At 42.1% G+C, this 15582-nt stretch overlaps 2 protein-coding genes across 3 annotated transcripts; one reads left to right on the forward strand and one right to left on the reverse strand.

Moving 5' to 3' along the window:
• Positions 1-2459: 2459 nt before the first annotated feature.
• Positions 2460-13490, reverse strand: SDHD (succinate dehydrogenase complex subunit D). 2 transcript variants are annotated; one of them, XM_041770553.1, is made up of 4 exons: positions 13333-13490; positions 10588-10704; positions 9049-9193; positions 2460-3432 (listed from the first exon to the last, which is right to left on the reverse strand). In XM_041770553.1, exons 1-4 carry the CDS (start codon positions 13382-13384, stop codon positions 3267-3269), a joined length of 480 nt encoding a protein of 159 aa, XP_041626487.1. In that variant the 5' UTR covers positions 13385-13490; the 3' UTR covers positions 2460-3266. The 2 variants fall into 2 exon arrangements, with proteins under 2 accessions (XP_041626487.1, XP_041626488.1); XM_041770554.1 differs by lacking the exon at positions 9049-9193 and having other exon boundaries at positions 3344-3432.
• TIMM8B (translocase of inner mitochondrial membrane 8 homolog B) lies at positions 13487-15106 on the forward strand. Its single transcript, XM_041770557.1, has 2 exons — positions 13487-13639; positions 14732-15106. The coding sequence occupies exons 1-2, from the start codon at positions 13511-13513 to the stop codon at positions 14897-14899; spliced, it is 297 nt and encodes a 98-aa protein (XP_041626491.1). The 5' UTR covers positions 13487-13510; the 3' UTR covers positions 14900-15106.
• Positions 15107-15582: the final 476 nt, after the last annotated feature.

Raw genomic sequence — 15582 nt, forward strand, 5'->3', positions numbered from 1 at the left:
TTGCCTTTCGTCATCTTTTCTGCATCATGAAAATAATCTAACATTTGCATGCTTACTTCCCTCACATGCATACTTCACACGGCAGCCTACATAACCTATTTAAAACAAACATCTGACCATATCATTTGCATAATTGAGAATCATCAATGACTCCCCATTGCCATCACGACAGTTCCAGTCACTTATCATGGCGCAGAGGGTCCTCTACAATCAGCTCTCCTGTGCTGCTGTCACACAGAAGGGTGTGCCATCTTCTGCTAGGTCTACTATCTTCCAGTCGTCCTGATGCTTCACCCAAGTGTCTTTGGCCATTTGTCAGCTCCCTATCTTTCGGATACCAGGTCAAGATTCCTCCAAGGAAACTTGCAAGCAAATTCTAACTGCACCTTTTGTTAGATCACTGCCTGATTTGCGTTTGGTCATCACATTTACCAGTATATTGTGATACACAGTGTTTAACTTAGCTGTTGTCCCAACGGGACTGAGTTCCTTTTAAGGGCAGAGGATTTCTCTCTTCACCTACAGTGCCAATTACATGAGGTACTTAGTACCTGTCAGATGAAGGAATGTTTTTTCATTTCTACAATACCTTTAAAATTGAGTCCTACTTTCCGCTGCCATTAGAGTTCCGGCCATTTCTTCCTCTATTGTTGAGGCTCCATGTCCTTCTCCCTCTAGTTTATCAACCTTCCTCATGTCATCTACATTCTAAGGCACAGTTCTGATCACGTCCTCCTTAGCCTCAGAAACCTATTGCTGTTAGCCCCTGCCTCATTTTTCCTGATGCTCCAGCAGCCCACAGCAACCCAGATTTCCCAGTGATGGCTCAGCACTGTCCTAATTACAAAACCAACTGGGACCTGGGCAAGCAGTACCCAGCCAGCCTTCACTCTAACTTCTTATTCGCTATCTAATGAAGCTTACTAACATTAGACACTTCTCCAGATCCAACTGTGGGCCGATGGTGCTAGTGACAGCCAAAGGATCCCCATATTACCCAGTTCCTGCCCACCCCATTTCAACCAAAGAAAACTCCCCCTTACAGCAGTGGTGTCCTGGGGGCTGGGTACAGGATGAGAGGAATAACACGAAGGGGGATCACTATCTACAGAGAATTTTCAGCCAACAATAAAATTGACTGAAGATCAGTCTGCTTTCTATCATCATCATGAACCAGCTATTCTAAACAATGTCAGTTTTATTACTATTTTCTTAGTAATTTTATTATTTATATTTTATTATATTTCTCCCTACCAAGGCAGACTCTCCCAACAACCCCTCTTGGTGAACCCTACTATTCTGGCATAACTCCCTTTTAAAATCTTTAACCACCAAAAAATAAAAATAAAAAATAAAAAAATAAAAATAAAAAAATAAAATCTTTAACCACCCCAAAACAGAACTAATCTCCTCTTCCTGAGCCCTTAATATATATCTGAATCTCTTGTGAGACCATACACACATTAAGGGGAGCTTATTTTTAACCCCTAGTACAGACATTTATGAACACACTTACCCTTCTGGCCAGCTCCCCTTTGATAGTTTGCCTCAGCTGCCCACTAATGTCCTCAGTGAGAAACATGCCAAGTCCCAGTACCTCTATGCTGCTAGGAGAAACAAACCATCATGCCTTACACTCACCCCTCAGATCAAACTCCCTACCTACAAAATATAACTTAAAATTCCAAAGGCTGGCATTTATAGAACATTGTAATCTAGACCTCATTTTAATTCCTGCTACAGACAACCCTTTCACAGTATGGAGGCTAGGGGTGCCAACACCTCACACAGTCAAAAATCTGTGTGACTCCTCCAAAACTGAACTACTAATACCCTACTAGTGACCAAAAGCCTTACTGAGAACATAAACAGTTAATTAACATTTATTTTTATATTATATGATTTATATGCAATATTCTTACAATAAAGCAAGCTAGAAGAAAAATATTAAGAACATCATCTTAAAAATACATTTATTGTACTGTATTTATAAAAAAAAAAAAATCCACATATGGGACACCTGGGTGGCTCAGTGGTTGAGCATCTGCCTTTGGCTCAGGGCATGATCCTACGGTCCAGGATCAAGTCCCACATTGGGCTTCTGGTGGGGAGCCTGCTTCTCCCTCTGCCTGTGTCTCTGCCTCCCTCTGTGTCTCTCATGAATAAATAAAATCTTAAAAAAAAAAAATCCACATGTAAGTTGAATGCGCCAACTGTATTGTTCAAGGGTCAAATGTATTTAATCTTAATACTCTTTTCATCCCCAACTACTCATACTCCATATATTTCTGCCTATTACATATAAGACTTTTTTGTATTACAGTACTTTGTAATTTACCTAACTGCTGAGCCCTAGAAGGAAATTTAAACAGTCCTGTTTTACTGGTGTATATGCAACAGACACCAAGTTCTATTGAATAAAACTAGAGACAGTTAGTACATAAAAGAGTAGAATACAATTTATTATATAGCATTTTATTTTTTAAAAAACTTTATTTTCATAGAATACATTTTCACATTAAAGATTCCTACAGTGGGAAAATAACAATTACTTACAGTTTTTTATATTCGTAGACAGATTATTTTAGGACAAGTAAAATAAACACATTTGAGGATTAAGTCTCAGTTTAGAATCTATAATACTTTCATACATCTATGAGGGGACCTCTTCCCGATATGGAACTTCTCCATACTCAGAAGCTCTCCAAGCTCTTCTTCCCAGGACTTAGAAATGAATAATGTCAGAGAGCAGTATTTCCTAATTTGAAACTTTCCCTAGGACATGTAACCATCAGTAACCACTATCAACTGAACAGAGAGGGCAATTTTCAAAAATTAAACACTAATTTTAAGTCTTTACTTATGAATTAACAGGTTTTCCCTTTCTCCGTCATTCCCAGGACAAATACAGAAGTTTGATCATGTACTGATAGTAATAAAGCTGAATTCCCTTTAAGAATTTGATATGCTAACAGGCAAAAGCTCATACATAATGGTTAATTATGCTATGAGTCTTATGAGAAGCTAGGAGACAACCCCATAACTCACCAGAACAAGGAACCCAGTCTCCAAATTTCTTGGATACAATTCACCTCAAACCTTTTCCTCAAAGACTAAATTCTAAAAAAAAATGACCAGGTGATTAGAAGAGGTTTGTCTCACCATTAGACTTATCTGTTATTTCCTCCTTACTGTGAGCTGAAGGGCATGATAGAGCAGAGGCAAAGAGGTGTACAATCAATTCTGAAGGTATTAAGTCAAAAAGGTCAGAGCTTCCACAGCATGGCAACAGCTTTGCAGATGCCCACATCATGGTAGTTGAAATAACAAAGCCCAGCAAAGGTTAAAGCTGAGAGTGCCAAAACGCCTGCCTTGACAGCTTTCTGCAAACCATCCCCTCGAACATAGTCAGTAACCACTTGTCCAAGGCCCCTAAAGAAAAAAAATACAGTACAGAAGAAAAATCACAAGTCAAAAGGCTATATGGCTAACTTGACTACAAAAAATAATTATCAGGTTCAAAATACAACTCACTGTAACAGGAATCATAAACCAAAATGAAGGGGCTATGAGTTTCCTAGTAATATAATAAAGACATTGCTTTTCTTTAGATTCAATTTTTCCCATTAATATCAAAGAAGGTAGGTTTTTGTTTTATTATTTTTATTTTATTATATACTCTTTATTGAAGTTCAATTTGCCAACATATAGTATAAAACCCAGTGCTCATCCCATCAAGTGTCCTCCTCAGTGCCCATCATCCAGTCGCCCTATCCCCCTGCCCGCCTCCCTCAAAGAGAGTAATTACCGTTCTATTTACAAAATCTTGGGGGTTTTGTTTTGTTTTGTTTTTAACTAAAACCAATGCTCGAGAGGTGCCTGGCTAGCTTAGTCGGTGGAGCACATGACTCTTGAGCTCAGGGTCATGAGTTTGAGACCCACATTGGGTGTAGAGATTACTATAAAAAATAAACTTTACAGCAAATGCTCTACTAAGTTTTTCATTAATTCAAAAAAAAATTTTTTTATGAAACAGACACTATGTGCCAGGACCTGTTATAAATGTTGAAAGAAGAGCAAATAAGACAGCACCCTTGCCCTAATGGAACGGATTCTGGTGAAGCAGAAAAAAAAAAAAGTACGTATGTGCAATGAGGAAATATTTTAGAAAGGATGGACTAAATGAGAAGAACATTCCAAACAAAAGGGACATTGACCGTGGCATCTTTGAAATAGTAAAAAGATCAATGTGGCTGGAGAACACGGGGATCAGAAGGCAAGGGTAGATCACACAGGGCCCCGAAGGTCACAAGTCTGAGTTCAGACGCACTGGTTGGCTCAGTCAGTAAACTGCAGGACTCCTGATCTCAGGATTTTGAGTTCGAACCCCAAAATGGTTGTAGAGGTTACTTAAAAATAAAAATCTTGAGGGAAAAAAAAAAGGTTTTTTAAAATTTCATTTGAAATGTAATGAGAAACGACAGATATGTTTTAAGTTGGGAGTAACCTAAGTCAGTAGTGACATAATTTTGTTTTTTTAATAATAGCTTTATTGAGATGTAATTCACACACCATAGAATCAATCCTTTTTTTTTTTTAAGTTATCTTTACGCCCAACGTGGGGCTCAAACTCACAACCCTGAGATTAAGAGTCATATGCTCCTCCAACTGAGCCAGTCAGTCGCCCTAAAACTAACCCTTTCAAAATATACACTAAGACGGCTTTTAGTATATTCATGAAGTTGTGCAACATCATCACTATTTAATGTCAGAACATTTTCATCACTCCAAAAAGAAACCCCATATCCATTAGCTCATTAACTCAACAACTAGTTTCCTGTCTCTATGGACTTGCCTACTCTGTACATTTTATATAAGTGAAATCATAACAGGTGGCCTTCTGTGTCAAGTTTCTTTCATTTCACATTTTCAAGGATCACCCATGCTGTATTAGTACTTCAACCTTTTGTGTGGCCAAATAATATTCCTTTGTAGGAATATATTGTATTTTCTTTAGCTATTCATCAGCTGATAGACATTTGGACTGTTTCTACTTTTTGGCTATTATAAATAACATTATGAATATTACTACACAAGTTTTTGCGTGAGGACATATGTGTTCAAGTTCGAGGGGTATAACACCTAAAAGAGGAATCCCTGAGTCATATGGTAACTCTTTTTGTTAGGACTTCCAAACCATTTTCCAAAGTGGCTGTAACTTCTTACATTCCCAGCACAGACCTACAAGGCAACTTCCCGACATCCTTCCCCACCTCCCACCCCCTGACATCCTTGAAACACATGTTACTCTCCATCTTGCGGATGACAGCCATCCTAGTGAGTTTGAAGTGGTATCTCATTATGGTTTTGATTTGCCATTTTTCCCCCCTTGGAGAGAGAGAGAGACAGAGACTCTATGCAGGCTCCAAGCCCAGCAGGAAGCCTGACTCAGGACTCGATCCCACAACCCCAAGATCATGATCTGAGCCGAAATCCAGCATCAGACACTTAACAGACTAAGCCACCCAGACACCCATTAATTTGCATTTCTATAATAACAAATGATGAGCATTTTTTCACATGCTTATGAGACATTTGTAGATCTTCTTTAGATAAATATAATTTTACTTTAAAAAAATTTATATTTTATTTATTTATTCACGAGAAACACACAGAGAGAGAGAGGCAGAGACTCAGGCAGAGGGAGAAGCAGGCTCCATGCAGAGAGCCTGATGTGGGACTCGATCCCAGGTCTCCAGGATCACGCCCTGGGCTGCAGGCGGCGCTAAACTGCTGCGCCACTGGGGCTGCCCTATAATTTTACTTTTAGAAAAGGTCACTCTGGCCATAATATGGCAAATGAACAGTGCAGGCAGAAGGGGTGGGGGGCAAAAACAGAAACAGAAAACCACTTAAGAGGCCAAGTGCCTTGGTAAGACTATTTGCTTAACCTAGGCTGGTGACAGGGAAGACGGTGTTAAGGGACGATTGAGGTAAGCTGTGTTTTGAGGAGACAACTAACAGAAAGAGCTGATGGACTAGATGTAGGATAAGACAAAAAGAAATACCTAAAATAATTCCTAGGATTTTTGGCTTGAGCAACTAGATTTAATTGAATTAGGGAAGAACAGGAAAGGAGGTGGCTTTGAGGAAAAATCAAGAGAGTTGGGTGGGGGAAGAGTGATTCTGGGCAATGTTAAATTTGAGACAACCGTTAGACATTCAAGTGGATTATGCTGGTTAGACAACTGGAAAATACAGGTCTGCAGATCAGGAAAAAGTTTAGATCTCAGTTCACCTCAGGAAATTAAGAGAAATTAGGAAAGCAAGATTGAACCCAGGATTCAGAGCTTTATTATTCAGAGGTCAGACAAAGGGAGAAGCAGGCATCAGAGACTGAAGGCACAGCTGGTGAGACAGAGGAAAGAATGCTGGGTACAGCATCTAGGAAGCCAAAGGGAAATTATTTAAGGAGGGAATGGTCAATTAGGTTGAATTCTGTTGAGAGTTCAAGTAACAGGAGGACCAAAAACAGACAGCTGGGTTTGGAAAAATGAAGATTTTAGGGAGATTTTGGTAAGAATGAATTAAGCTTTGTAGTTGTGATAAAAGACCAATTAGTATAGGTTAAAAGAGATTGGATGCTGAGGAAGTAGTGCACGATTATAAACAACTCTTTGAAGTCGTGTGTGTATATGTGTGTGTGTGTGAGAGAGAGAGACAGAGACAGAGAGACAGAGAAAAGGAAGGACAAATTAGTAAGGAAACTGGAGGAGTATAAAATAAATGAAAATAATAGAAAATATATTACTTTAGAATTATCTCTTATTCTGACTTTTCATGGATTTAGATGGATCTCCTGCCAAAAAGCCACATATTAGAGAAATCTTACTGTACTTATGATCTAATATTTAATATACAACTGGAATCCTTTACTTTGAAACGTCTATCTGATTAAAGGGTAATTCCCCAACCAACCCCAGAAAACTAGGTAAGTAAAAATCTCCCTTTAACACTACAAAATCATTCTGACAAGCCACTTAACCTCCCTGGGGTTTAGTTTTACATCTGCAAAATAACAGAGTTGGTTAAGATATTCCCAAGTCCTTTCAGTTCCAGCAATATAAAAATGCTTCCCTCTCCCACAATATCATACTGTCCTTGTAAAATAATATAAAATGAACAATTCAAAGAACCCAAGTGTTACTTACAAACTTTTCAGAAGGTTCATTAACTTAGAAAATCTAGGGCAGCCCTGGTGGCGCAGCAGTTTAGCGCCGCCTGAAGCCCGGGGCGTGATCCTGGAGACCCCAGATCGAGTCCCACGTCAGGCTCCCTGCATGGAGCCTACTTTTCCCTCTGCCTGTGTCTCTGCCCAACCCCCCAAATAAATTAAAAAAATAAAAAGAAAAAAGAAAAAAATGGTTTAAAAAAAATCTAACAAACTACATACACTGGATAAAATAAATAGAAACTGGAAATTCAGTCATTCAACTATTTACCTAGTGCTATGTGTCAGGTACTGCTCTAGGCACTAAAGATATTTTTTTTAAACTTTTTTTTTAATTTTTTTTTTATTTATGATAGTCACACAGAGAGAGAGAGAGAGAGGCAGAGACATAGGCAGAGGGAGAAGCAGGCTCCATGCACCGGGAGCCTGACGTGGGATTCGATCCCGGGTCTCCAGGATCACGCCCTGGGCCAAAGGCAGGCGCCAAACCGCTGCGCCACCCAGGGATCCCCTAGGCACTAAAGATATTAAGAGTAAACAAAAAGTAAAAAAATCTCCACTTCTTTTTTTAAAAAGGGCAAAACTGAACTATAGTGTCTAAGGACAACCAGATGATAAAACTATGATGAAATATAAGGAAGGGATTACTATAAAAATCAGGATAATGGTCCTTGGTGGGTGCATGCTGAACAGTTATGACTGAGGCAGAACACACGGAAGCAGCTCCTACAGTTCTATTTCTTTTTTAAGATTTTATTTATTTACTCATGAGAGACACAAAAAGACAGGCAGAGACACAGGCAAAGGGAGAAGCAGGCTCCATGCAGGGACCCGACCCCTAACCCACGCCCTGAGCTGAAGGCAAGCACTTAACCACTGAGCCACCCAGGCATCCCTCTATTTCTTGACCTGGGCAGAATTGCCCTTGTGATAATTCATTAAGCCATGAATTTGATTCTCATTATTTTCTGTATCTGTGCTTTCATTCTAATGAGGGGAGACAACATAAGAAGGTAATTAGCACTACTGAGAAAAATAAAATAGGGGAGAGGGATAAGGAATGCTGGGAAGGACACTGCAATTGTGAACAAGTGGTTACAGAAGGCTTCATTGAGAAGGTGACACTTCAAATATGAAGGAAATGAGGAATAAGCCAAGTATGTAACTAGAAAAAGAGTATGTTGAGCAGAAGCAAGAGTAAAAGTAAAGCCCTGAGGTCTGGAGTGTCCCTGGCATGTCTAAGAATAATCAAAGCCAGTGTGAATGAAGAAGAAAGTAGTTGGAGATGTGGGAACAGAGCCAGACTACATTGGGTCTGTAGACCACCATAAGAATTCTGACTTTCAGTCTGGGGAAGGTTGAAAGAGAGAAAGTGTTTGAGAAGGAAAATGTCTTGATTTGACTTAATATTTTAACAGGATCATGGGGGCTGCTGTGTTGGAACAGACAGAAGGAGGACCAGTTAGGAGACTACTGAATTCAAAGATGATGACCAGGTTTGGGGCATGAACAATTGGAAGAATGGAAAAACCTTTAATTCAGATGAGCAAGAGTGCCAGAGGAGGAGATCTGGGGGAGATCGGGGACTGAGTATTATAACATGCTATATTCAAAATGTCTATTAGATATGGAAGTGAAGACATTGAATAGGCAAGTGGACATATAAATCAGTGCATATAAATATTCTCTATATGTTTTAAAGTTGTCTCCAGGTCTGAGTATCTCAATCAACTTCTCCCTCATATGCAGTAATGAGACAGGCTCACAGCAAATAAACTGAGCAGACAACGTAACAATGAAGGGCCTGCTGTACTTGCCAGTGACTGTGGAGAGTGAGGGCCGCAGCCAGGGAGTAGTCCATCGCAGAGCCAGGATTCAAATAAGCAGCTGGAATTAGGCCCAGGAGCAAAACACTGACAACCCTCTCACCAGTCCAGTGGAGAGATGCAGCCTTGGAACCAGCTACAGAAACGAGGAACCAGATTCATAAGAGTTGAAAGGGGGAAACACACATCTCTCAGATTCAATGTTTGCCACAAAATAACCCAGCTGACAGGATGGTAAACAGCATGCATATAAGACTTTGTTCTGAGCATAAAGAGAGTAGGATAAAGAAAGTACTTGAGAAAGATGCTACTTCCCTTCTTTGAAGTTCTTTAGCACAAGGTGTCTTGGTGCCAACAGAGACTGATTATAAGACTGACCCACTTTGTTGACAGGCAAGAAGATGAACAAAATATCTTTGTGGAATTACTAATCTCAAATTTTAGTGTATTAGACAGATACTTTATGAATAATATAAGTTAGTACCACCTGAAGAATTCCTTTAAAACATTACTCTTTTATTTGCACTTTCTAATCTTTAGAATTAGAAGGTAATAATAAAAATCCTTCCAAAACAAAATTAAACCAGCCAATTCAAAAATTTCTGTTCTGAACTTTTAGGATTACAGCCCTTCTGTCCCATTACTTATAAATAGCCCAAAACAAATATGGAACAGGAGAACTTCTATTAAATAAGTGAGAAAAAAATGGGCTTAAACATTTCTTTGAGAGCCTCTATCTTATTTTGGTTACAGAATCTAATGGAAGGATGGAGCTGCTCCCCAGAAAAATGCACATGGATACATATATAGAAACTATATTTATAATATCAAGTGCTTTCCTTCAGTCCACACACCCCAAATTAAAACGACTCTCCTAAATTTAACTGAACTTAGGAAAGGACTAGAGAAACAGAACTTTTTCAAAGATAATAAAATAATTCTAAAGAGCAGAAAAAGTGTACTTGCCTAACTTCTCATAACTCAGATACAACTATATGTAAGCTGTTGACTTAAGAATCAAGAGAAGTCTTATCTCTGCAAAATACAGATCTTTCCAGACTTTAAAACTGAAAATAACAGTTAACTGATTCATCTACAAATTTTCTATAATAGTCATAAAAAAGCCATGTGATTTTAATATGAACCTAAATAAAAATAGGCAAGTCAATTTTAGCTATAAATATTTGTCTTTTTAAATTTTCTACTATTCTAAAATTATTTATATCTGGCTCCTATCAGCTAAATAAATAAGATCGACTACATTGTACAGACTCTTCCTACAGAGTGATTTTCTTTTTAAAAAAACTGAAAATGTAGGACTTAGATCAGAAGGATCTCTATGACTCTAAATGGCATCACTCAACCATGCTGGCATTGTCTGCCCAAAGGCACTGGCTAGGTAGGTCTTCATTTGACAGAGGTGGACATAAGAGTTTTGCTCCACAGTCCTGCCAAAGGCATGAAAATTTGGCCAGATGTAGAGGGCCAGAGCCCAAGAAGCAGCAGCAATGAAAAAAAAAAAAAACATACAGTAGTGGTTGGGTGACAGGTGAATGTGCTGGGTTCTACACCATCCTGGGGCAGGCTGGTCCTGGAGAAATGCTGAAACATGAGCAGGTCTGACCACTGGGATTCGGAGAAACAGAGCTGAGGAAAGAGACATTAGGGAGATCATAAACACTTCTCTTTTAACAGGCCTGACAGACTTTCTAAATAACCACAGGCAAGCTACTTAATCCCAAAGGGGGCATAACATCTCCTCTGCAAATGAGAACAGTATCTATTTCCCTGGGCTGCTAAGAGATCACACTAAGTAGCCCTTGAAAGATTAAAAAAAAAAAAAATCAATGAACCATTTATGTAAAACAGCTGCACTCTTACTGATTTTAACAAGTAAATTACAGCTCCTTTCTCTTTCCATGCATTCACCCAACAAACATTTACGACATATAAGAGCAAGAGACAAAGACAGCCTTTGTCCTCAAGGAATTCAGTCTAGTTTGGGAAAAACATCTATTGCTATCTTCCTTTTCAAGATCAGTTTCTCCATGTCCTTTTTTTTTTTTTTTTAAGATTTTATTTTTAAGTAATCTCTACACTAATGTGGGGCTTCAACTTACAACCCCAAATCGAGAGTTGCATGCTCTACTGACTGAGCCATCCAGGTGCTCCTCTCTACTTGTACTCTTTTTGGGAGTGGGGAGAAGGCAGAGAGAGAAAGAGAGAGAGACAATTTTTAGCAGGCTCTAAGCCCTGCATACCCCAGACGTGGGGCTCAATCTCACAACCCTGAGATCATATCTCAAGCTGAAATCAAGAGTTGGACACTTAGCTGACTGAGCCACCCAGGCGCCCCTCCACTTGTACTCTTGAACCCATCCTTTTCTGTCCCCCTTGGGATCCTGTCTCTTGGTTAAAAAATAGGCAGACCTAAGTTCACACAAATCACCACTTACTAGGTGGGAGGTGATGAGCAATTAAGTTAAACAGTCTTTCTAAGCCTCAATGTCCTCATCTGTAAAATGAAAATAGTAGCACTTACTTATTAATACTCTGTTGAAAATCAGTCGACTCTTGCATTCACTCTTAAATGTTTTCACAGCATCCCATTGCTCTCCTCACATCCTAAGCCCACCCTTGGCCATTTTGTCACTCAGTTTATGCTGCCTATAAGCTGATGACACCCAGTTCTATATCAGCAGCCCTGCTATTTCTCCAGTGTTTCAGAAGCTGAAGTGCCCGCTGGGCCTCTCCTCTGAGATATCCTACAAGTTTCTCACACTCGCCACACCAAAAATGAAAATCATTCTTCAACTTTCTTTCCCAACCGAACTTGTCTTCCATTTGCACGCTCCCCCACATTATCTAGTGACATCCCAGCCATTCTTGACCTAACCCCCAAATCTGGAAGTCACATAAAACACCCCTCTCCCTTCAACTCTCAATCACCAAATCATATCAACATATCTCTTTTAACACTTCTTGAGACGACCTGCTCTTTTTTGTACTACTTTCCATGTTTAGGACCTCACAATCCTTACCTGCCCTACTATAACAGTGTCCTATGTCATCTCCTGGACTTGTGTCTTAGCCCGTCCCATCTCCTATGATGGCCATCTACCACAGTGTTACCCAAATGGCCAATCTAAACTGCAACTGTGGGATGCCTGGGTGGCTCCCCGGTTGAGCATCTATCTGCCTCTGGCTCAGGTCATGATCCTGGGGGTCCTGGGATCCAGTTCCGCATCCGGCTCCCCACAGGGAGTCTGCTTCTCCCTCTGCCTGTGTCTCTGCCTCTCTCTCTCTCTTTCATGAATAAATTAATAAAATCTTAAAAATAAATAAATAAACTGCAACTCTATGTCAAACCTTTCAATGGTCCCGTTCACATCGGGTAAACGCATATTCCTTATCGAGGCAAGTTCTTCCACGATTTGATTCCAGTTCACTTTTCCAGATTCATCTCTCATTCCTCACCTTGAGCTTTGTGCTCTAATAACATCCGGTCTGTTTTCTCTCCTGCCTCGCAGTTTCTACATCCTTCATCATCACTTTTACTGACCCCAGTAGTTCCAACTGTCATGCCCTTCCTTCTGTGACCTTCCTTATCCTCAAGACACACGCAGCTCCTTCAGGAACCAAGAAAGGGTAATTCTTCCAAAACAAGAAAGCCAAGTATTTTCTTCCTCTGGACTGGCATAACAATTTATGTGCAACACAACGGTTTTTGGCTTTGTTACATTTGTATGTGTTTTCCCTATAAAAATTACATTTGTATGTGTTTTCCCTATAAAAACGAAAACTCTTCGTGGGCAGGGCCTATGTTCCATACACATGTGTATCCCATCCCTACCACGGTGCCTGGTATAAGAAAAATGCCCAGTTCAATGATTATCGAACTGATTTCCGGAACCCGCTCTCCGCCAATCCAGGGTCAATGGGCAAGGCCAGGGGCTTAGAGGCTAAGCCCACATTTTTCTGATGCGCGTTATAAGGACAGTGAATGGGGAGAAAAAAGACAACTCTTAGGAACAGCCTCAGGAGGACTGTAACTCCCAGGGGCTCTTCCAGATTACTCTACCGCCGTGTCTGCCCGGAGCGGGGGAGATGCGAGCTCCGGAAAACATCTGGGCGCGTAGACAACGGTGGTTATTGCTGTGGTGTAGACAGGAGCCAGATCGGCCAACGGGACGGCGGACGGATTCCCTGCTTCAGAAGCCTCCCTCCCCCGGCCGGAGGCGGCGCGAAGACCCTCCCGCTGCTAGGACCCCTCACCTCGGCCTCCTTGAGCTCCGCACAGGACGCTCAGCCTCCAGAGACTCGCCATCTCCCTCCTGAAGGCTCAAGGTCACCCAGCAACCCGGAAGCAGTCGCTCGCAAACTCCCACCCACCGACCACGAAGGGAAACGCCGCGTGAACCGGAAGTCGGGAGCTGGCGCGCGCCCGCCGCACATGCGCAGACACGCTCGGCCGGAGGCCCCGCGCTGCAGGCGGACGATGGCGGAGCTGGGGGAGGCGGACGAGGCGGAGTTGCAGCGCCTGGTGGCGGCCGAACAGCAGAAGGCGCAGTTCACTGCACAGGTGCGGGGACAGGGCCCGTGGGGGGAGAGACAGGAGGGTGAGGCACAAGTTGAATTTTCAGACTCTTCCCAGCCCGTGAAGTGACAGCCGCTAGGGAAAAACGAGCGGAGCCCGCGACCTCACCCCGGGGGCGGCCTGGGGCTCGCTCCTGCTGCGCCCACTTCTTCCCAGAGAGAAACGAGGCGTGGCGCCCCAGCCGCCGGTGAGCCGCAGTGCGCGGGGCCCGCTAGGGAGAAAGGGCAAAGCCGAGAGGAAGGTTCGGGCGGCGCCAGGGCACCGGCCCCTGCTTCGGCGGCGAGCTCGCAGGGCGTGGCGTTCGGAAGCTCTGGCTCTGGTCCTGCCTTTGCCCCCTACGGGCGCGCGGCCCTGGACGAGGCACCCATCCGCTGCCGGCCTTGCGTCTGCAGTCGCCTGCTGCCTCACTACACATCCTACGCGGTAAGGAGTTTGAGAACGACAAAGCAGCGAAACGTCCGTTGAGAAAGGCGGGCTCCGAAGTAGTCTGGACTGTGGTTTAGGACAGGTGTTGTGGAGCCCCGGCGGCGGGGTTCGAACCCGGCGTGGCCCCTTACTAGCAGCGTGGCTGGCGGGTTGACCACGCCTCGAACCGAGGTGACAGCCCCATTTTAGGACCGCAGAAAGTATGGACTGGCAGCCTAGTACCCAGTCTCCCAAGACAAAGCCGTCAGTAAATGGTTTTCCCCCCGCCTTTGGGGGCTGGGGGCGGGCTGGGGGTTGGTTCTCGAATTAAACAGCAAGAACACATTTTCTGTGCCCGTATGCGCATTTTTCTAATGGAGAGTGGATCCATTAACCTTCACTGGATTCACAAAGATGTCCATGACCCCCAAAAGGTTTGGAACTTAAGAACTAGCCTAAGGGATAGGTTTGGAATGACAAGAGAGCAGTGGTTTGGAGGAAATTGGTACCATACCTTGCCAGCTTACACTGGTGCCACTTGGAAATAGAAAACATAACCCGGCCTGAAAATTTAGTCTGATTACGAACTTAACACAATTGGGGAAAAATAGGCAGTGGCCTTCAAGGAAGTAAATGCAGACAGCAGTGGTTACTAATTTTTTTCTTCTTAAGGTGCATCACTTCATGGAGCTGTGCTGGGATAAATGTGTGGAGAAGCCAGGGAATCGCCTAGACTCTCGCACAGAGAATTGTCTCTCGAGCTGTGTGGACCGCTTCATTGACACTACTCTTGCCATCACCAGCCGGTTTGCCCAGATTGTCCAGAAAGGAGGGCAGTAGGCTATCCCCTGGGAGGATGACAGGCAAAGGACTTGTTAAGCAGATTAAAGGGCCAGTGGGGGATGGTCGTCAGCCTGTCATCAGGTGAACTTGAGGCTGTTATTGGTGCTAAAAAGTAACAGATCAAATGTTCAAGAAGTGAAATTTATTTGGAATTCAGAAATTCCATGTTTTATCACAATTATTCAATAAATGTGACTTCTCCGACTCTTTTTTTTTTCTCTTAATCCCATTTTAGGATTTAATATAGAGATCTCTGATTGGCAGGAACACTAGGAGTTTGTTCCAAGACCAGTAGTGCACATGAGAGATCTTAGGTTTTGAAGGGCCATCCTAAGCCAAATATAGAAGAGAAATTGGGGTTGAGAAAGGTGAAGAACAGAAAAACAGCTTTATTGCTTATACATGACCAAAAAAAAGTAAACATGGCAAAAAACAAAACAGGCAAGATGTGTATTCTTGGGAAAGAAATAGGCCTGCTAGTCTGGGAGGAAGGGAAGGTCAGGACTGAGTAGAACCAACTTCCTGGAGATGCCTTGTTCCACTGGCCCATCTTCCTGAGTCTGTGCTAGAATCAGTACTTTTAAAGCACAGAAACGATACTAAAAAAAAATTCGTGCTGAAAACTCCTTCCAACAGATTTCACTTACTCCAAGAACATAACAATTTGTCTTTACGTTAAG

This window comes from Vulpes lagopus, chromosome 10 (assembly GCF_018345385.1).
Source record: "Vulpes lagopus strain Blue_001 chromosome 10, ASM1834538v1, whole genome shotgun sequence".
Lineage (NCBI taxonomy): Eukaryota > Metazoa > Chordata > Mammalia > Carnivora > Canidae > Vulpes > Vulpes lagopus.

Bases quoted from the DNA above. Each gene is read 5' to 3' on its own strand.
- TIMM8B (XM_041770557.1), top strand. From the start codon at position 13,511: ATGCGCAGACACGCTCGGCCGGAGGCCCCGCGCTGCAGGCGGACGATG. The intron at 13,640-14,731 runs GTGCGGGGACAG...TTTCTTCTTAAG, and splicing joins AGGCGCAGTTCACTGCACAG to GTGCATCACTTCATGGAGCT.
- SDHD (XM_041770553.1), bottom strand. From the start codon at position 13,384: ATGGCGAGTCTCTGGAGGCTGAGCGTCCTGTGCGGAGCTCAAGGAGGC. The intron at 9,194-10,587 runs GTATGTTTTTTT...TCGTTTCTGTAG, and splicing joins CCTGTCACCCAACCACTACT to CTGGTTCCAAGGCTGCATCT. The intron at 3,433-9,048 runs GCAAGTACAGCA...TTTTTTCTTTAG, and splicing joins CTCACTCTCCACAGTCACTG to GGGCCTTGGACAAGTGGTTA.